This window comes from Bipolaris oryzae, assembly GCF_000523455.1.
Source record: "Bipolaris oryzae ATCC 44560 unplaced genomic scaffold scaffold_80, whole genome shotgun sequence".
Lineage (NCBI taxonomy): Eukaryota > Fungi > Ascomycota > Dothideomycetes > Pleosporales > Pleosporaceae > Bipolaris > Bipolaris oryzae.
Window position 1 is genome coordinate 1 of NW_006911356.1, and position 14,915 is coordinate 14,915.

Sequence of the window (14,915 nt, forward strand, 5' to 3'; positions counted from 1 at the left end):
TGTAGATCAGAGATAGCAATAGTAACGTCAGCTTCAGTATAGGTCTTTAGAGCTTGGCGTTGTTGAGACATTACGCGTTGTTATTACGAAGGTGAGGTACTAGGATTTCGTGGGGCGCACACTGGGGTGGGGCGCACACTGGTGATACACGTTATCTAGACGCAATTCATGGGCTGTGCTCGCAGTGCCACTTGTAACAAGGTCAGTCAAGTTGCGCCTCAGATTGCTGGTCATTCAACCGCGTGTGCGTGCAACGCAGGTTTCAGCCTCACCGATCTCAAACATCTCGAACGCAACGTTGACGCCAGTCCACTGTCCCGTTACCGAGTCTATCAGTTCATGCAGGCTCCCTGTTACATACCCGGATATATCCACTCGAGACTATTGTCTAGTCCGTTTATAGCTAGTCGACGTTTGGGACGTTAGCAATGCATCAGTTTTGTATCCTAATTTGGAAATGGCCCCCGTTTTGTGACCCTACACCCTTTGTCGGGGGCCACACGAAAGCCCACTTTGTTTTTGCCTCTAGCGTATACAAACTCAAATATTGCCAGGCTCCAGGCGGATCTTAAGGGAGTACGACGTGGTTAGTAATATACCGGTTTCTAAACCCAGCCCTCCACGTTTTTCCGACCTCCTAACGGTATCACGAACCTATCATGTCTCGTCAGGCATACCTACGGATCGCTGCGCGTCAAGCCATGGCTTCCGTTCCGTTAGCACCATTTCCATAACTGTCTTGATAGTCTTACTTAGTCGGCACACACAAGGGTCACGAAACGCTTTACGGAGCACTATCTCCCGCTGGTGGAGAACCCGGGGAACCCTAAATCTTGGAGCTTGCCCCCTATAGCCAACGCCTGGTAGCCAACGCGTTCATGTTCATTGTTTGTTCTCATCATATCGTTCTCTCGGCGCGCATCTCTACCGTCGCCATTCTCGACTTGGCGCCGACCACAATCAACTCCTATCTACAGGGAGAAGCGAGCAGGGCTAGACAATCATGTATTTACGCCCAGGATTCGTCGTGGTAATCGTCGGGGGAGTTCTGACAACAATATCAACAATCGTCGTGGGGCTCCGGTGAGTTAACGTGACAATGACAGCTGTGGCCCAAATCCTAATCAGCCGCTACTACAGATACTACTGCCGGTACTTTCTTGTCGGATCCCTCAGCGCAAGCGACCATCTCATGTTGGTCTCTCTAGTAAGTTTGTACCAGTACCAAGCTCAAGGCCAGCACTGACAAACTTTGACTAGGTCGTTGCGTGGGGAACTTTCATAATCAATTACTACCAAGATGTGACGAGCAGTGGCTACCGACCAGCGTACCTCCGTAGACCTGTAAGAGAGGAATTTCCAACCAACCCGCCTCAAGAGCCGTTCTAACGCATGCTCAGGACAAAAGGCCAGAGATCGAGGGCTACGTGCTCGGAGTACTCATCTCCTGGTGGGCCTACCGATTCGTCTACGTTATAGGACTTGGCTTCATTAAGCTCAGTATCCTCTTCTTCTACCGCTCTATCGCTGCCAACGTCACCTTTCGCCGAACCGTGTATGGCATGATGGGGTTTGTGGTGATGTACACATTTTCCGCGACCATTGCGGCAATCTTCCAGTGCCAGAATCCAGCGAGCGCTTGGTCCACGACAAACTACTTTGCGCAATTCGACCCCACCCTTAAGAGAGAGCCCGCTGTGTGCTGGGATCCAGTTCCGCTGTGGGTTTTTTCGTCGGCGTGCAACCTACTCACCGACATCCTCCTCCTGTTGATGCCCCTGCCGACGCTGCTGAGTCTCCGGATACCCATGGGCAAAAGACTAGCACTGATTGGCATATTCTCTGTGGGACTGATGGCTATTGTTGCATCTTCAGTACGCATGTGGGTCATGTATATGTGGGCTGAGTCTCCTTACAACTCTGCGCGATACGGTGCGGATCTGCTCCTGTGGGGCCAGGTTGAGACCAACAGTGGCATTATATCTGCCTCTGTACCCTTTCTTCGTCTTCTCTTCCGCAACAAGGAAAGGAAGCCACAGAAGATTTACGCGACTCCGCCAGAAGCCCAGCCCCCGACGCCGCCAAAGAACGACGAGTACAGTCCAGGCCAAGTGCCGGGTGTGGAGATGTGGCCACTTGCAAACGAGAAGGGCCTTGATAGGGGAGAGTCTGTTGGTTTCATCACGATACACGAAAGATCGACGATAGCGAGAGAGTCGAATTGGGGCCCTTTCGTCACGATACCAGAGAGCCTGAGCTCGGACGGTAAGGACAGTCCATATCTGGCACCTGCACTTTCGCCGCACAAGAAGGCGTGAGGCGAATGAGATTCTCTTTTGTTCGGTTTATATGTAAGTAATGTTTATATGTGCATGTCCGGAACGAGGTATACGTGTCTTGATAAGAGCGGAAGTAGCTGGGCTACAGGGGTGCTACGCAGGTGATGATTTTTTTCTGTATAATACGAGCGCATATCGAAAACGCAATCATGTTAAAATTTTGCTGGCATTGAAACTGATGGCGCCTTGTCTCGGCAAGGCTCGTTCCCGTGACGAAGAGGAGGGGAGTTCCAACAGAACATGTTGCACAAGAGCGGCAGCATAAGCATGGCATGGGTGTGGGTGCGGAGATGGCGCCTTGCCGATCGGGGCTAGCAACCTTACGGCGGACCGCACCCATGCACGTGCAGCATGTGTGTGTGTGTGTGCGTGTGTGCATGCACATGCCATGGCAGACGCCGATCCTCAGGCGGCCTGGGGCTAGAATCTGGAGCGCAGCAGCGGAGAGGTCACGTAGCCTATTTGCATGCGTCTACGTCGTTGTCGTCTGAAGCTTCACTGCCTGTCGTGCTCACAAGTACAAAACCCTTGTTCAACACAGCACACCATCCAACCGCCCGCTTCCCCACATGCCGGCATAAGAGCAATCACACTGAAGCCCTCCTAGCTTGCCCACCGTGGCTTCCTCACGCCGTATCAAGTGGTTCCTCGCCGCCGTCGCTCTCTTCATTGGCATCACCGCCATCCTGGCTTCGATTCGGCTCGGCGGGCGTGTACCTTCCATCCTGCAATACGTCAAATCCCCTCCCTTGCGCAATCCCCTTTACACCCAGCCCTTTCGTCCCCTCACAAACTCCACCATGGCTCCGACCCAGTACAAGACGCCGCCTCAGCTGCCCCCCAAGTTCACTGCTACCAAGCAGAGCCTGGTCGATGACGCTAAGCGATTGGTATGTCGCCCTGTTTCTTGAACACATCTTGTTGTAGTTATCGTTGCTGTTGTCGTCGTCGTCGTCGTTGCTGCCTTGGTCCCCGCAGTAGGCAATGCTTCGGATAGATGCTGACGTGCGCCTCCCCCAGATTGATAGGTCACGCAGCGTTCAAGATAGCATTGTCCGCGACGTCAAGCCCGAGAGTGCAACCTTTGCCAACACAGTCCTCCCGATTGCCCGCGATGACAACAAAATGGCCATTGAAGCGCATATTCTCGGCTTCTACAACGCCGTCTCGACCAGCAAAGAGCTACGTGACGCCTCGAGCGAGGTTGAGCAGATGCTCGACGACTTTGGCATTGAGTCGTCCATGCGTGAGGACGTCTTCAACCTCATTGATGCGGCGCTGAAGAAGGGCGAGAAACTGGACCCGGAGTCGCAGCGGTTGCTGGAGAAGGACCACAAGTCCTTCATCCGCAATGGTCTGAACTTGCCTGCGGGGCCCAAGAGGGACCGGTTCAAGGAGATCAAGCAAAGGCTGAGTCAAATCGGCATCGCCTTTCAAAAGAACCTCAATGAGGAGAATGGAGGATTGTGGTTCACACCAGATGAGCTACACGGTGTTCCTGAGGATGTTCTCTCTGGCCTCAAGAAGGGCGAGGGTGAGAACGAGGGCAAACTCTTCCTCACTTTCAAGTACCCTGACCTTTTCCCCACTCTCAAATATGCCACCAACCCAGAGACACGAATGAAGGTCTTTATCGCCAACGAGAACAAATGCAACGACAACGTGGCGCTCTTCAGGGAAGCCATCCTCCTCCGTGACGAGGGAGCCCGCCTCCTTGGCTATGACAACCATGCCCAGTTCCGGATAGAAGACAAGATGGCAAAGACTCCCAAGACGGTCAACGACTTCCTCGGGGATTTGCGCAAGAGACTCGCACCAGGCGGTAAGAAGGAGATTGAGAAGCTGATCGAGCTCAAGAAGCAAGATGCCAAAGAGAATGGACTGACTGGTCCGTTGGTTGAGGACTACTACCTCTGGGACAACAGGTATTACGACCGTCTAATGTTGGAGAAGGACTACCAGCTCGACCACCAGGTCATTGCTGAATATTTCCCTCTTTCGACGACAATCCAGGGCATGCTGAAGATTTTCGAGGAGCTCTTCGGTCTAGTTTTTGTCGAGATTGCCGGCGAGGAAGAAAGGGCTGCGCTTGCAGATGGCGGCAAGGGATCCGACATTGTTTGGCACGAGGATGTACAAATCTTCAGTGTTTGGGACGATGAAGGCGAAGGCGCTGGTTTCGTTGGTTACCTGTACCTTGATCTTTTCCCACGAGATGGCAAATACGGTCATGCAGCCAACTTCAACCTGCAGCCTGGCTATATTGACGAAAACGGCAAGCGACGCTACCCCGCCACTGCCCTCGTCTGCAACTTCTCCAAACCTACGCAGAAGAAGCCTTCGCTACTAAAACATGATGAAGTTGTCACTCTCTTCCACGAGCTTGGACACGGCATTCACGACTTGGTATCTCGCACAACCTACTCTCGCTTCCACGGCACCAACACTGTCCGTGACTTTGTCGAGGCTCCATCCCAGATGTTGGAGAACTGGTGCTGGACGCCCTCGCAGCTGCGTCCGCTATCACACCACTACTCGTATCTCTCTCCCGAGTACGAGAAGGCGTATCTGGAATCATCCGGTAAGGACGCAAAGCCTTCGGAGCAGATTCCTCAATCGCTCATTGCCAACCTCATCTCTACCAAGCATGTCAATGACGCTCTCTTCAACTTGAGGCAGTTGCACTTTGGTACTTTTGACATGGCTGTCCATGAACCTGCCAGCCACGAAGAGCTTGAGAGGATAGACATTACTGAAAAGTACAACAAATTGAGATATGAGATCAGTCAACTCAAGGGACCTGAGTCTCTGGAGGGTGATAAGAAGGGTGACTGGCACTGGGGTAATGGAGAGGCTACCTTTGGTCACTTGATTGGTGGCTACGACGCTGGGTAAGTTTTTGCAAACTATATTGGAGAACAAGACATGCTAACAGCTATAGATACTATGGATACCTCTCCTCTCAAGTATACTCTACGGACATGTTCTACACCGTATTCAAGTCCGACCCCATGAACCCCAAGGAAGGTCGTCGTTACCGCCACACGGTTCTTGAACGCGGTGGCTCAAAGGAGGAGATGGAAATCCTCGAGGAGTTCCTCGGCCGCAAACCTCAAACAGAGGCTTTCTACAAGGAGTTGGGCATCTCGCAGTAAAAAAGTGTGCTTGTTGCCATGGAAGATCTTAGCAAGCTAAATGCAAGACCTGTAGAGTAAAGAATTATGATAAATAAATAAGATTTAAGCCCCCGAGGTTTCTGTCCTCGGACAAGAAAGGATATGATCACCTTGTTCTTTGGTATCGTACATGTTGCCAGTAGATCAGGTTGTGTTACGTTGCCTTAACAGAGCGAAATCGCCACCCACAATCAGGCCTTTGTTCAACTATTCCGAATCAACCTGAAACGCTGTCAAACCTTAGTATCGTCAAAAGCTCTACATCTCAGCTACTTCTCTTTTCCCCCACTGTTCTTTTTTTGTTTTCTTCTTCTTCTTCTTTTTTCTTTCTCACCGCACAGATGGAAAACACGAGATTCTCCTTACTTACAATCTTGCTAGCGATTTGGAAAATGTAAAAAACAAAAATAGTAACCAACAGTAGTTACGCAACAAGTTTTTATTGTATTTTATTTTATTTTCATCTATTTATTTATTTATTTTCGTCCCCGTTGTTTTAGTTTCTGGGAATTTTTTCTGCCCCCCTTGGTGAGTTATGTTGATTGTTGTTGATTGTTTTTTTTTGGGGGGGGGGGGGGGGCACGGAAAGAAAAAGTAAGTGAAAGGTCGGAGTGGATTGGATTCAGTACAAGGTGAGCATACCCTACTTACTTGTCTGGTGGAACTGAATCCTTTGCTTACACTCAGGGGAATGAGGCGAGTTTGTAATTCATGATGGGAAGCGTCGACTAGACATAGTTGAAGTACCGGGGAATCATATGGTACTTGAGAAGCAGCACACAACATGTTTAAACGAGACTATAACAAAAAGCCAAAGGGGAAAACTTGTTTATCAAATCAATTTTTTTGGCAATGAATTTATACATATCCCTAGGTGGCTTCATAACCAAAAAAAAGCCATCTGGAATCTCCACAACTATTCACTGAATCCCCTCATTCATATCCAAACTTTTCATCCATCCAAACCTACAAGCTGAACCAAACACTCACAGCCCCCGCAACCAACCCCCAAACCGCAGCAACAGCACCGCGGCGCGACTCCGCGGCACCACCGTCAAACTGCGGCATACCAACGCCAGCCCCAAAGTTATGTTCCCAAGCCTTGGTAAGCGCAACAGGGCCCTGCACGCTCTGCGAAGTACCCAGGATAGTAATGTTCTGGATAACAAGCTCAGTCTGGAATCCAAAGTCACCGCTCATGCTGAACGCGCCGTTGTTAAAGGAGAAGGTGATGAGCGAAGTAGACTTTTGCTCGAGGGAATCTCCATCATCGAGGTAGAGCGAGCCAGAGGCCTGGTTGGTAGCATTTGGCGCGATCCAGAGGACAAAGTTTTGCTTGCGGAGCTCCGTGGTTGTGTTTGCGGATTCGGCGCGGAGGGGGAGGATGGAGCCACCCTTGACGTGGAGGGGAATAGTGTCGAAACCTACGTCGGTGAGGTTGATGTTCTCGCCGTTTCCTTGGATGCGCTCGCCGGTCCAGTAGTCGTAGAAGACGTCCTTGGGGAGGTAGATGGAAACGGAGGTCGAGTTCTCTTCGAGGACGGGGGAGACAAGGATGCTGTCGCCGTAGAAGAATTGGTGCTCGATGCCGAAGGTTTTGGCGTCAGTGGGGTAGTGGAAGAAGAGGGGGTTCAAGCTGGGAAGGCCGGTGGTGGTCTGGCGGTGGAAGGCCGTGTAGAAGTAATCCAAGAGCCTGTACCTGACTGCGATGGCGTTCTTGGCTGCGGCCCTGGTGAGAGGCCAGCGGTAGTATTCTTGGCTGATCGAAGTGTCGCCGGCGTGGTTCCTCATGAAGGGATAGAAAGCACCGAGAGTAGTCCAGCGGGCACAGAGAGTCTCGGTCGTGTTTCCGGCGAAGCCGCAAATATCGGGACCGACCATGGGGATCTGGAAAATGGTGTTGAAGTTCAAGATGCCGGCAATTGAGAAGCGGTATTGAGCCCACTCGGAGACGTTGTCACCAAGCCACTTTCCGAGGTAGGAACCGAGGCCAGGGAACTATTCACAAATCAGCATTCTGGAATCCAGTTGGGAGATATATCAAACTTACAGATGACCTGGTGATAATGAATGGGCGTCTTTCGGGACGGCGAGCTTGCATAGACTTGTGAGAAGTAATGCTCATCATCGAGCCCCAGAAGTTGTGCGTATCGTAGTGATAAGAACCATCGTAATTCTTGATATCCGTAGCCAGGGTCCTGTTGCTAATTGAACCGGCTTCGTTGTGGATCTGATATTTAGGGTTGATCAGATCACGACCGGGAAGACCGAGGTGCTTAGCATCTCCAGCGTTGTTGGACGCTTGGCGCTTGGAGGGACGCATGCTGGATGGGCCCTTCACGACAGAACGCCTTACAGTGCTAGAGTTAGACTGCGGCTGGAAACCTGCTGGGAAGCCAGGGATTTGGCGACCTGCAGAAGTGCGCACAGCCGGTGGCTCAGGTGGGTTCTTGGACTCCACAGAGTAGGCTGTTCAATTGTTAGTATGCCAATCTAGTCAATGGAAGACGAAACTTACCTTCAGGGTCTAAGCAGGGGTATGGGCAGAAGTTAGCGGGCTCATTCATGTCATTCCAAAGTCCATCAATATCAACACCAGTAGCGGGGTCGAAGAAGCGAGCGAATTCCTCATCCCAGTATTTCTGGGTGTTGGGGTGGAACCAATCTGGGAAAACAGTAGGACCTGGCCAGACAGCGCCTTGTTCGAAGGAGCCGTTGCTCTTCTTTTGGAAGACCTCAAGTTTTGCGCCGTTGTTGTAGGCATCATAGTCACCGCTCCAGACAGCGGAGTTGACCATGAGAATGTAGTGCTGTTGGTGAGCATGCAAATAGTCAACAAGCTGGCGAACAAGCTCGAGCGGGTAACGCTCAGGATCCAGGGTGAACAAGCGGCGAAGCTCCATGTAGTCGATATCGGTCCACATGGTCTAAAAGAGTTAGCACAAAAATCTGTTGTTTTAGACTATAGAATCTCACCTCAAGCGGAATATCGGCAGCAGAATAATTTGCCACAACTTCAGCAACCTCCCAAACATCACGGTATCCGTACTTGCACTGGTGCGAGCCGAAACCCCAGTAAGGCATCATAGCAGGCAGACCAGAAAGGGCCGAGTATTGAGTGGCAACTTCCTTAGGGCCGGGTCCAGCCAGGAAGTAGAAATCAAGAATACCACCGAGAGTGTTGTACTCAAGAAACTGACCGTCAGTATCGTCAATCTTGATGTCCATACCCTCGGAGCTAGCCAAGAAAACACCGTGAGTACCATTTTCACCGCGGTGATCAAAGTAGATCGGGTGAGCTCCATAGAGATTGGATCCTGGTGGCGTGCCATAGGCATCCCGATTCCAAAGCTGACTTGAATCAATACAATGTTCGTAGTAGCAGAGAAGCAGAGACTTACAGTTCGCGTATAGTTGGTGGTGTTGAGATGGAAAGCATCCGTCGATTCACCGAGACCGTACAGATGTGGCAAAGGCGGCAGAGCAGTCCTCAAACGAAGGTACTGCGTCTCGAAAACAAGAGAAGCTGCTGAAGTATCGAAGAGCGTCTCATTGGTGGCCCTACGTTTGATGGCAAAAGAAAACGGGCTATCGGTCCAAGTGAAGGCCAAAGCCGACTTTTCAGGGTCGGTGCCCTCATCATCAGAAGGGCGAGGCCAGACAGATTCCTGGATTTGGAAGACTTGTTCAGCAGCGTCGTAGATCTTAACGTGAAGGCGGTCCTCTATTGGCGGGATTTAGTATATTACCAATGGGTCAAAATGGCTTTATCACGGACCAGTCTGATACTCGACCTCAAGCTTGAGGTCAGTGAGATCATCGCCGTAAGCATTGCAAGCAGTACCGGCAAGGGTAAGATCGGCAGTAACCCGGGAACCGTCGTTCTGGACGTTACTGACTGCGTAGCCAGGGCAGTCGTCGAGAGGCGTGCTTTGACGTTGGACAAGGGAGCCTGCAAGGGCAGGAATTGCCGATCCGAGGGCAAGAAGCCCTTTGGTTATCATGGTGCCTGATGGTATTGAGAAAGACAGAGACCGGAGTGGATGCTGATCTATTGAGGATGCCAGGCGCCTCTTATACTCGAGGCAGTGCCATAGCTTCTACTAGTCAAAGTATACGGCAGCAATACAAGTATTGTGATCTCGGTTAAACAGCCTCGTATGTATGGCTACAGCCGCTCGAGATGCAACCAAGACACGCTTCCCCGCAATACCGTCATGGTTAGGGTGTTAGGATGGCGGGCTTGGCAACTATGCCATTGCCAAAGAAGCAACATGCCGGCGTGGAAAGGCTGGGTGACGCGCGCTAGAGCAGCTTGTTTACCCGGAAAGGATACCGTTTAGGGCTCAAATGTGTAATGATATGCATGAGGCTGTGGATTCCGGGGTAAGGACGGAGAAGATTAGATCGTCTAGGTCGAGGTCAAGTGGCACGCGAAAAGTGGGCGTTGATGGAACAATCCGGTTGGACGCATCTCGGCCCGCCTGCGCAGCGATTGGCTGTCTGTCGGACCGGGGTTGGTGTAGAGTATCCGGTGCCGACATGCCTCGTTACAAAAACACGGCAAACGGGTCGGATGCAGTACGGGAGAAGCATCTGATATTTTGAAGGAATTTGCTTTATCACCAACTTACTTTTCCTTGAGTCTGGGCAGATGCAGCATGTGATTGATGGTAGCTGAGCGGCTACACGTCTTGGCCTGATGTACCCCAAGAACTGAGTTGGACAAGGTGTGAGCGTCTCAATTCCAAGAAGAAAAAGCATGCTCAAACTGTTGTTTAGGGCTCTTTTGCACTGTATGCTGTCAGTATGTATGTGCCCTGATTCAACACACATCCGAGGTTGCTATGCTTTTGGCATAGTCTCTCGGACTTGAATAGTTGATTTTGCTCCAATCTGAATTCGCTTGGTTCATTTCTGTGCATACAGTAGCATTTTTGAACATGGATTTCAACAATCAACAAGTACAAGTTCGATATGAGATGAGATGAAGAGAATACATAGATAGTGGTGATGGTCTGCAGAGGACTCGCACGGTCCACATTGCTAGGTACCAACCAACTAGCGCGCGCATCCTATCATGGGAAAAGTTCAAACGCGACCCAGTCTCCAGCCTCAATATCACAAACACCAACAACACGTCAACATGCTCTGTGCAATCTCCGGAGAAGCTCCCCGCGAGCCTGTCGCCTCGCGCAAGTCGGGCAACGTCTTCGAGAAGCGTCTGATTGAAGCGCACATCGCAGAACATCACACCGACCCGGTTACGGGAGAAGACCTAGCGACCGAGGACCTTATCGAGCTCAAGTCGCCCAATGTCGTGACCCCACGCGCACCAAACTTCACTTCGATACCTGCCATGCTCAGTGCCTTCCAAAACGAATGGGACGCCCTGGTACTAGAGACACACACGCTCAAGCAGCACCTGGCGCAAACGAGGCAAGAGCTGAGCACCGCCCTGTACCAGAACGACGCCGCCACACGGGTAATTGCACGGATAACAAAAGAGCGGGACGAAGCGCGCGAGGCTCTGTCAAATGTCACCATTAGCGGAGGCGCCCAGGGCGATGCTATGCAAGTCGATAACCAGAGCCTGCCTCAGGATCTGGTCAAGGTGGTTGACGACACACAGCAAGAGTAGGTACCGAGTACGCGACCTAGACAACATATACTAACAGGACACAGATTGTTTGGTTCACGCCGAAAACGAGCTGTACCAGAAGGCTGGGCCACTGGTGAAGTTATCACCAACTACGACCTGGTCAAGACAACAGAGGCTATATACCCAGGTAGCAGCAACATTGCCGTACAAGAAGACGGTCTGGTCTTATTTGGTGGATCGGATGGGACAGCTGGCATCTATGCGTTGGCCGAGGGCAAGGTTACACAGACCTTCAACGCTGGTAGCGCCATCACAGCAGCAGCCTGGTGCGGAGGCCGTGCGGTTGTTGGAACTTCAGCTGGTGTAGCCAAGATTTTCGAGCAGGGCAACGAGGTTGCCCAAGTAGGATCGCACGCTGGAGCTGTTACGTCCATTTCCGTCCACCCCAGTGGAAAGATACTCGCAACAGCGGGTGCAGACAAGCACTATGCTGTCCACGAGCTTACTTCTTTCAAGACCGTGTCCCAGGTTTACGTCGAAGCAGAAATCACCTGCGTTGCCTTCCACGTTGATGGTATGCTCTTCTTTGTCGGTAGCTCTGATGGCAACATCCGCATCTACGATATCAAGACTGGCGCTGCTATGGCTCAGCTAGAAACAGGTGCCCCGATTGTGGACCTCAAGTTCGCTGAGAATGGTACTTGGTTCGCTGTTGCGCAGCAAGGCTCTACCAGCGTCTCTGTCTGGGATATCCGGAAGCAAACAGTCATCTACACACTCGAGTCCGGAAGCCCGGTCACATGCTGTGAATGGGATTACAGCGGCATGTTTCTGGCGATTGGTGGCACTGGTAGCGTATCGGTGCAGCAGTTCACAAAGGCAACCAAGAGCTGGGCCGAACTTGTGAGGAAGGCACTACCAGTCAAGGATGTTGCGTGGAGTGGAAAGGCCGAGAGTGTGGTAGCTCTGACACCAGAGGGTGGTCTGGCGGTATTGGCTGCTCCTTAGGCTAGGACGCAGTACTGATTGAACTTGTAATACTATAAGCTCACAAATAACTGGAGCGCTGTTTTTTTTGGAAACACTTGTTGGTTTAGAGCAGCAAGTGCAAGTGACGAAAAGCCGAGGAATCATGAGCAAATGGCAGAGACCTTTGGGTTGGACTACTTCAGAAGGTTGTGGAAGAGTGCAGTTTGGCTTAGAATGGTTGAAGCATCAACCAAAATGGCCAGCTTCGGGGCGACCATGTCCCTGGTCGAAAAAAAAACAACGTTCAAGGCGCAAACTGGGTTGTAGCGATAATGCAAAATATGAGGTGTGCTTGCCTCAGCTTAGCAATCAAAAAATCATTCCGGGGTGTTGCTGACTACGAGTATGAGTCCTACTACGTCACGTTTCTTTCGAATGAATGCTGGTGGGCACAGGCAGCGTGAATTGAACGTTGCGATGGTTATTAAATGTGGTAAGATGAATGGCAGGTGGAGGAGCCTGGTGGAGGGATTGTCTTTGTTTTTTTTGTCCAATCTCGATCTGGGGCGGTAATGAGAGTGAGGGTGAGAGACGGGGGGTGACGTTTGTTATGTCGGGTCGCTCCCGAAGCGCCATGCAATGGTTGCCACCAGGGACAACGAGTTTCGCCGACGTTAGCACACCAGCGCTACGACACGACGGCCCGCCCAACTCGACGCCGTCCGCTCTCTGCTGGTTGCTCTTCTCGCCAGGTACCCCGCCCACTCACGACTCCCTAAGCCACACCATATAGCCCGTCGCCGGCATGGAAGGGGAAGAGCTGCCGTTCGGGTACACGCACAGACGAGAGAAGGTGAGTGCCGGCCCAACGGGCGAAGCTTGCGGCGGCCGAGCACAGCGACGCTAACAAAGACTCGGTTCAGCGCTCGCATGAACAAATGGACGACGACGATGATGAGGGCTCGGCCTCACCTTCGTGGAGATACAACCCCTTCCCGGACATCCACCCTCACCAGACTCAGCCGCGCTACCACCCCTCGGGCCTCCCGCTCATCGACCACCACCTCCCACGCCCCGCCTACTATGACCACTCTCAAGACCCCGGCCATAATAACTACGAGGACCCACACACCCGCCACCATCACCTCCAGCAACCTAGAAGAGCGCCTGCCTTTGAGTCCGCCTTGCGCGCAGCCAGACCTCCTATAGAACGCGCCTCATCGTCCACCGCCACGCAATCACGCCCTGCGGGACTCCAACTCCCCAGGATGGAAAACATGGCTTCTTCGGCTTCAGTACGCTTCCCTGGAGACGGCTTCGACTACCGACGGCCAGCTGGATCGTCTAGGGAACCTGATATTGGATCTGTTGACCTAACAGGGGAAGAGGAAGATGTGGGCCCGGACTTGAGCCTGCTTGCCCAAGACGACGACAACGGTGACCACGATGATGACGATGACGACGACGACGTTATCATCGACCTCACCGCCGACGAATCTGGGTATGGGGCTAGTCAGGATGGCAACAGCGGCCGGCAACGACACGATCACGCTGAGCAGCAAGACTCGAACCGTGCTCGTGCAAATGGAGGACCCCGCTTACCGCGGGGCATGGACATCATAATCGACCTTGACAATGGTGAAGAAGAGTGGAGAATGGCCACACCAGCTCCTGAACCAAGTTCCCCTGACATTGAATTCATTTCTTCCCGGACAATCAATCCCAGACGCCTACCGCCACCAAATCTTGCTGGCAACAATTCCGACGGGGACGAGGTTGAGTTTTTACGAGAAAATGCTCTGCCAGAGGCCGAAATTCGACGTCGCAGGACTCGGGAGCTCGACAATGTCTTGGATCTTTTCGGTACGCTCAACGGTCGCTTCACACATCTTCGGGCTCAAGTCGATCGTTTCAATGCCCAGATCAACCGCACCGCGGGCCGCTTCCATGAGCCTGTTGCTCCCCACCGGAATCCAAACCGAGGCCATGCACATATCCGTTTGGGTTTCATTACACCCGTCATGGACTTTGAGAACACTGGCTTCAACTATGGGCAGGCAACACGCGAAGCACCAGCACCTCCACCTACCTACGAGGCGCCACCTCAAGCACCCGAGGGCTTCACAAGGAGCCCGGAAGAGGAAGGTGCGCTCATCTGTCCAAATTGCGAGGAAGAGCTATGTGTGGGTAGTGATGAGATTAAAAGACAGGTGTGGATCGTCAAAGGCTGTGGTCATGTAAGTCAAGTTTTTACTTATGCTGGGGCTTGCAACTGACAAAAATAGGTCTACTGTGGAGAATGCACCACGAATCGTGCTGCTAAACGTACGGCGAAGGGCAAAGAAAGGCCAGTCAGCACTAACCCGTTCAAGACCTGTGTCGTTGAAGGCTGCGACAAGAATGTATCAAACAAGAAAAGCATGATCCAGGTCTTCCTTTGATGGTCTGAGACTCTGAACCATGAGAGCTGTACCTGTCGACAGCGTCCTCGTTTATTTTCCTTTTTCGGGAGGTCTCAATTTCGGCTAAGTTATACTTGGGATGTTCAACGATACCCAGGCTTGCATTCCTAATCTCGGTTTTCTTTGCATCCTACAAATCTATCTAGGCTATTCTACTGCGGCGTTTCTGTCATTTGCCGCATTGCATACTTGGGCGTTAAGGGGTTTAGCATTTTTTCTATCAATGCCGTAGTCAGCTCGATGAGTCTAGCTCTTTCTCTCTTTGTAAGATCTGAATGTCACGTGGAATATAGGAACTCGTACATCGTAATTATTTTTGTGCTGTTCGTCACACCTAAAATCATTCGATGATAAATCACTCGAATAC

The 14,915-nt window shown here is 51.8% G+C and overlaps 5 protein-coding genes across 5 annotated transcripts; 4 read left to right on the forward strand and 1 right to left on the reverse strand.

Annotated features, from left to right (window-relative positions):
- Positions 1–1,003: 1,003 nt before the first annotated feature.
- COCMIDRAFT_97457 (uncharacterized protein) lies at positions 1,004–2,318 on the forward strand (the record flags this gene model as incomplete). Its single annotated transcript, XM_007690546.1, has 4 exons — positions 1,004–1,083; positions 1,141–1,207; positions 1,261–1,344; positions 1,401–2,318. 4 exons carry the CDS (start codon positions 1,004–1,006, stop codon positions 2,316–2,318), a joined length of 1,149 nt encoding a protein of 382 aa, XP_007688736.1.
- An 821-nt stretch (positions 2,319–3,139) lies between these two features.
- Positions 3,140–5,494, forward strand: COCMIDRAFT_97488 (uncharacterized protein; the record flags this gene model as incomplete). The annotated part of the gene is made up of 3 exons (XM_007690547.1): positions 3,140–3,229; positions 3,360–5,230; positions 5,281–5,494. 3 exons carry the CDS (start codon positions 3,140–3,142, stop codon positions 5,492–5,494), a joined length of 2,175 nt encoding a protein of 724 aa, XP_007688737.1.
- A 987-nt stretch (positions 5,495–6,481) lies between these two features.
- On the reverse strand, positions 6,482–9,519 carry COCMIDRAFT_5956 (glycoside hydrolase family 31 protein; the record flags this gene model as incomplete). Its single annotated transcript, XM_007690521.1, has 6 exons — positions 6,482–7,513; positions 7,566–7,984; positions 8,034–8,442; positions 8,492–8,866; positions 8,917–9,239; positions 9,294–9,519. 6 exons carry the CDS (start codon positions 9,517–9,519, stop codon positions 6,482–6,484), a joined length of 2,784 nt encoding a protein of 927 aa, XP_007688711.1.
- A 1,142-nt stretch (positions 9,520–10,661) lies between these two features.
- Positions 10,662–12,125, forward strand: COCMIDRAFT_97376 (uncharacterized protein; the record flags this gene model as incomplete). Its single annotated transcript, XM_007690548.1, has 2 exons — positions 10,662–11,152; positions 11,201–12,125. 2 exons carry the CDS (start codon positions 10,662–10,664, stop codon positions 12,123–12,125), a joined length of 1,416 nt encoding a protein of 471 aa, XP_007688738.1.
- Positions 12,126–13,024: 899 nt separating this feature from the next.
- COCMIDRAFT_26971 (uncharacterized protein) lies at positions 13,025–14,527 on the forward strand (the record flags this gene model as incomplete). The annotated part of the gene is made up of 2 exons (XM_007690527.1): positions 13,025–14,323; positions 14,372–14,527. The coding sequence occupies 2 exons, from the start codon at positions 13,025–13,027 to the stop codon at positions 14,525–14,527; spliced, it is 1,455 nt and encodes a 484-aa protein (XP_007688717.1).
- Between the last annotated feature and the right edge of the window lie 388 nt (positions 14,528–14,915).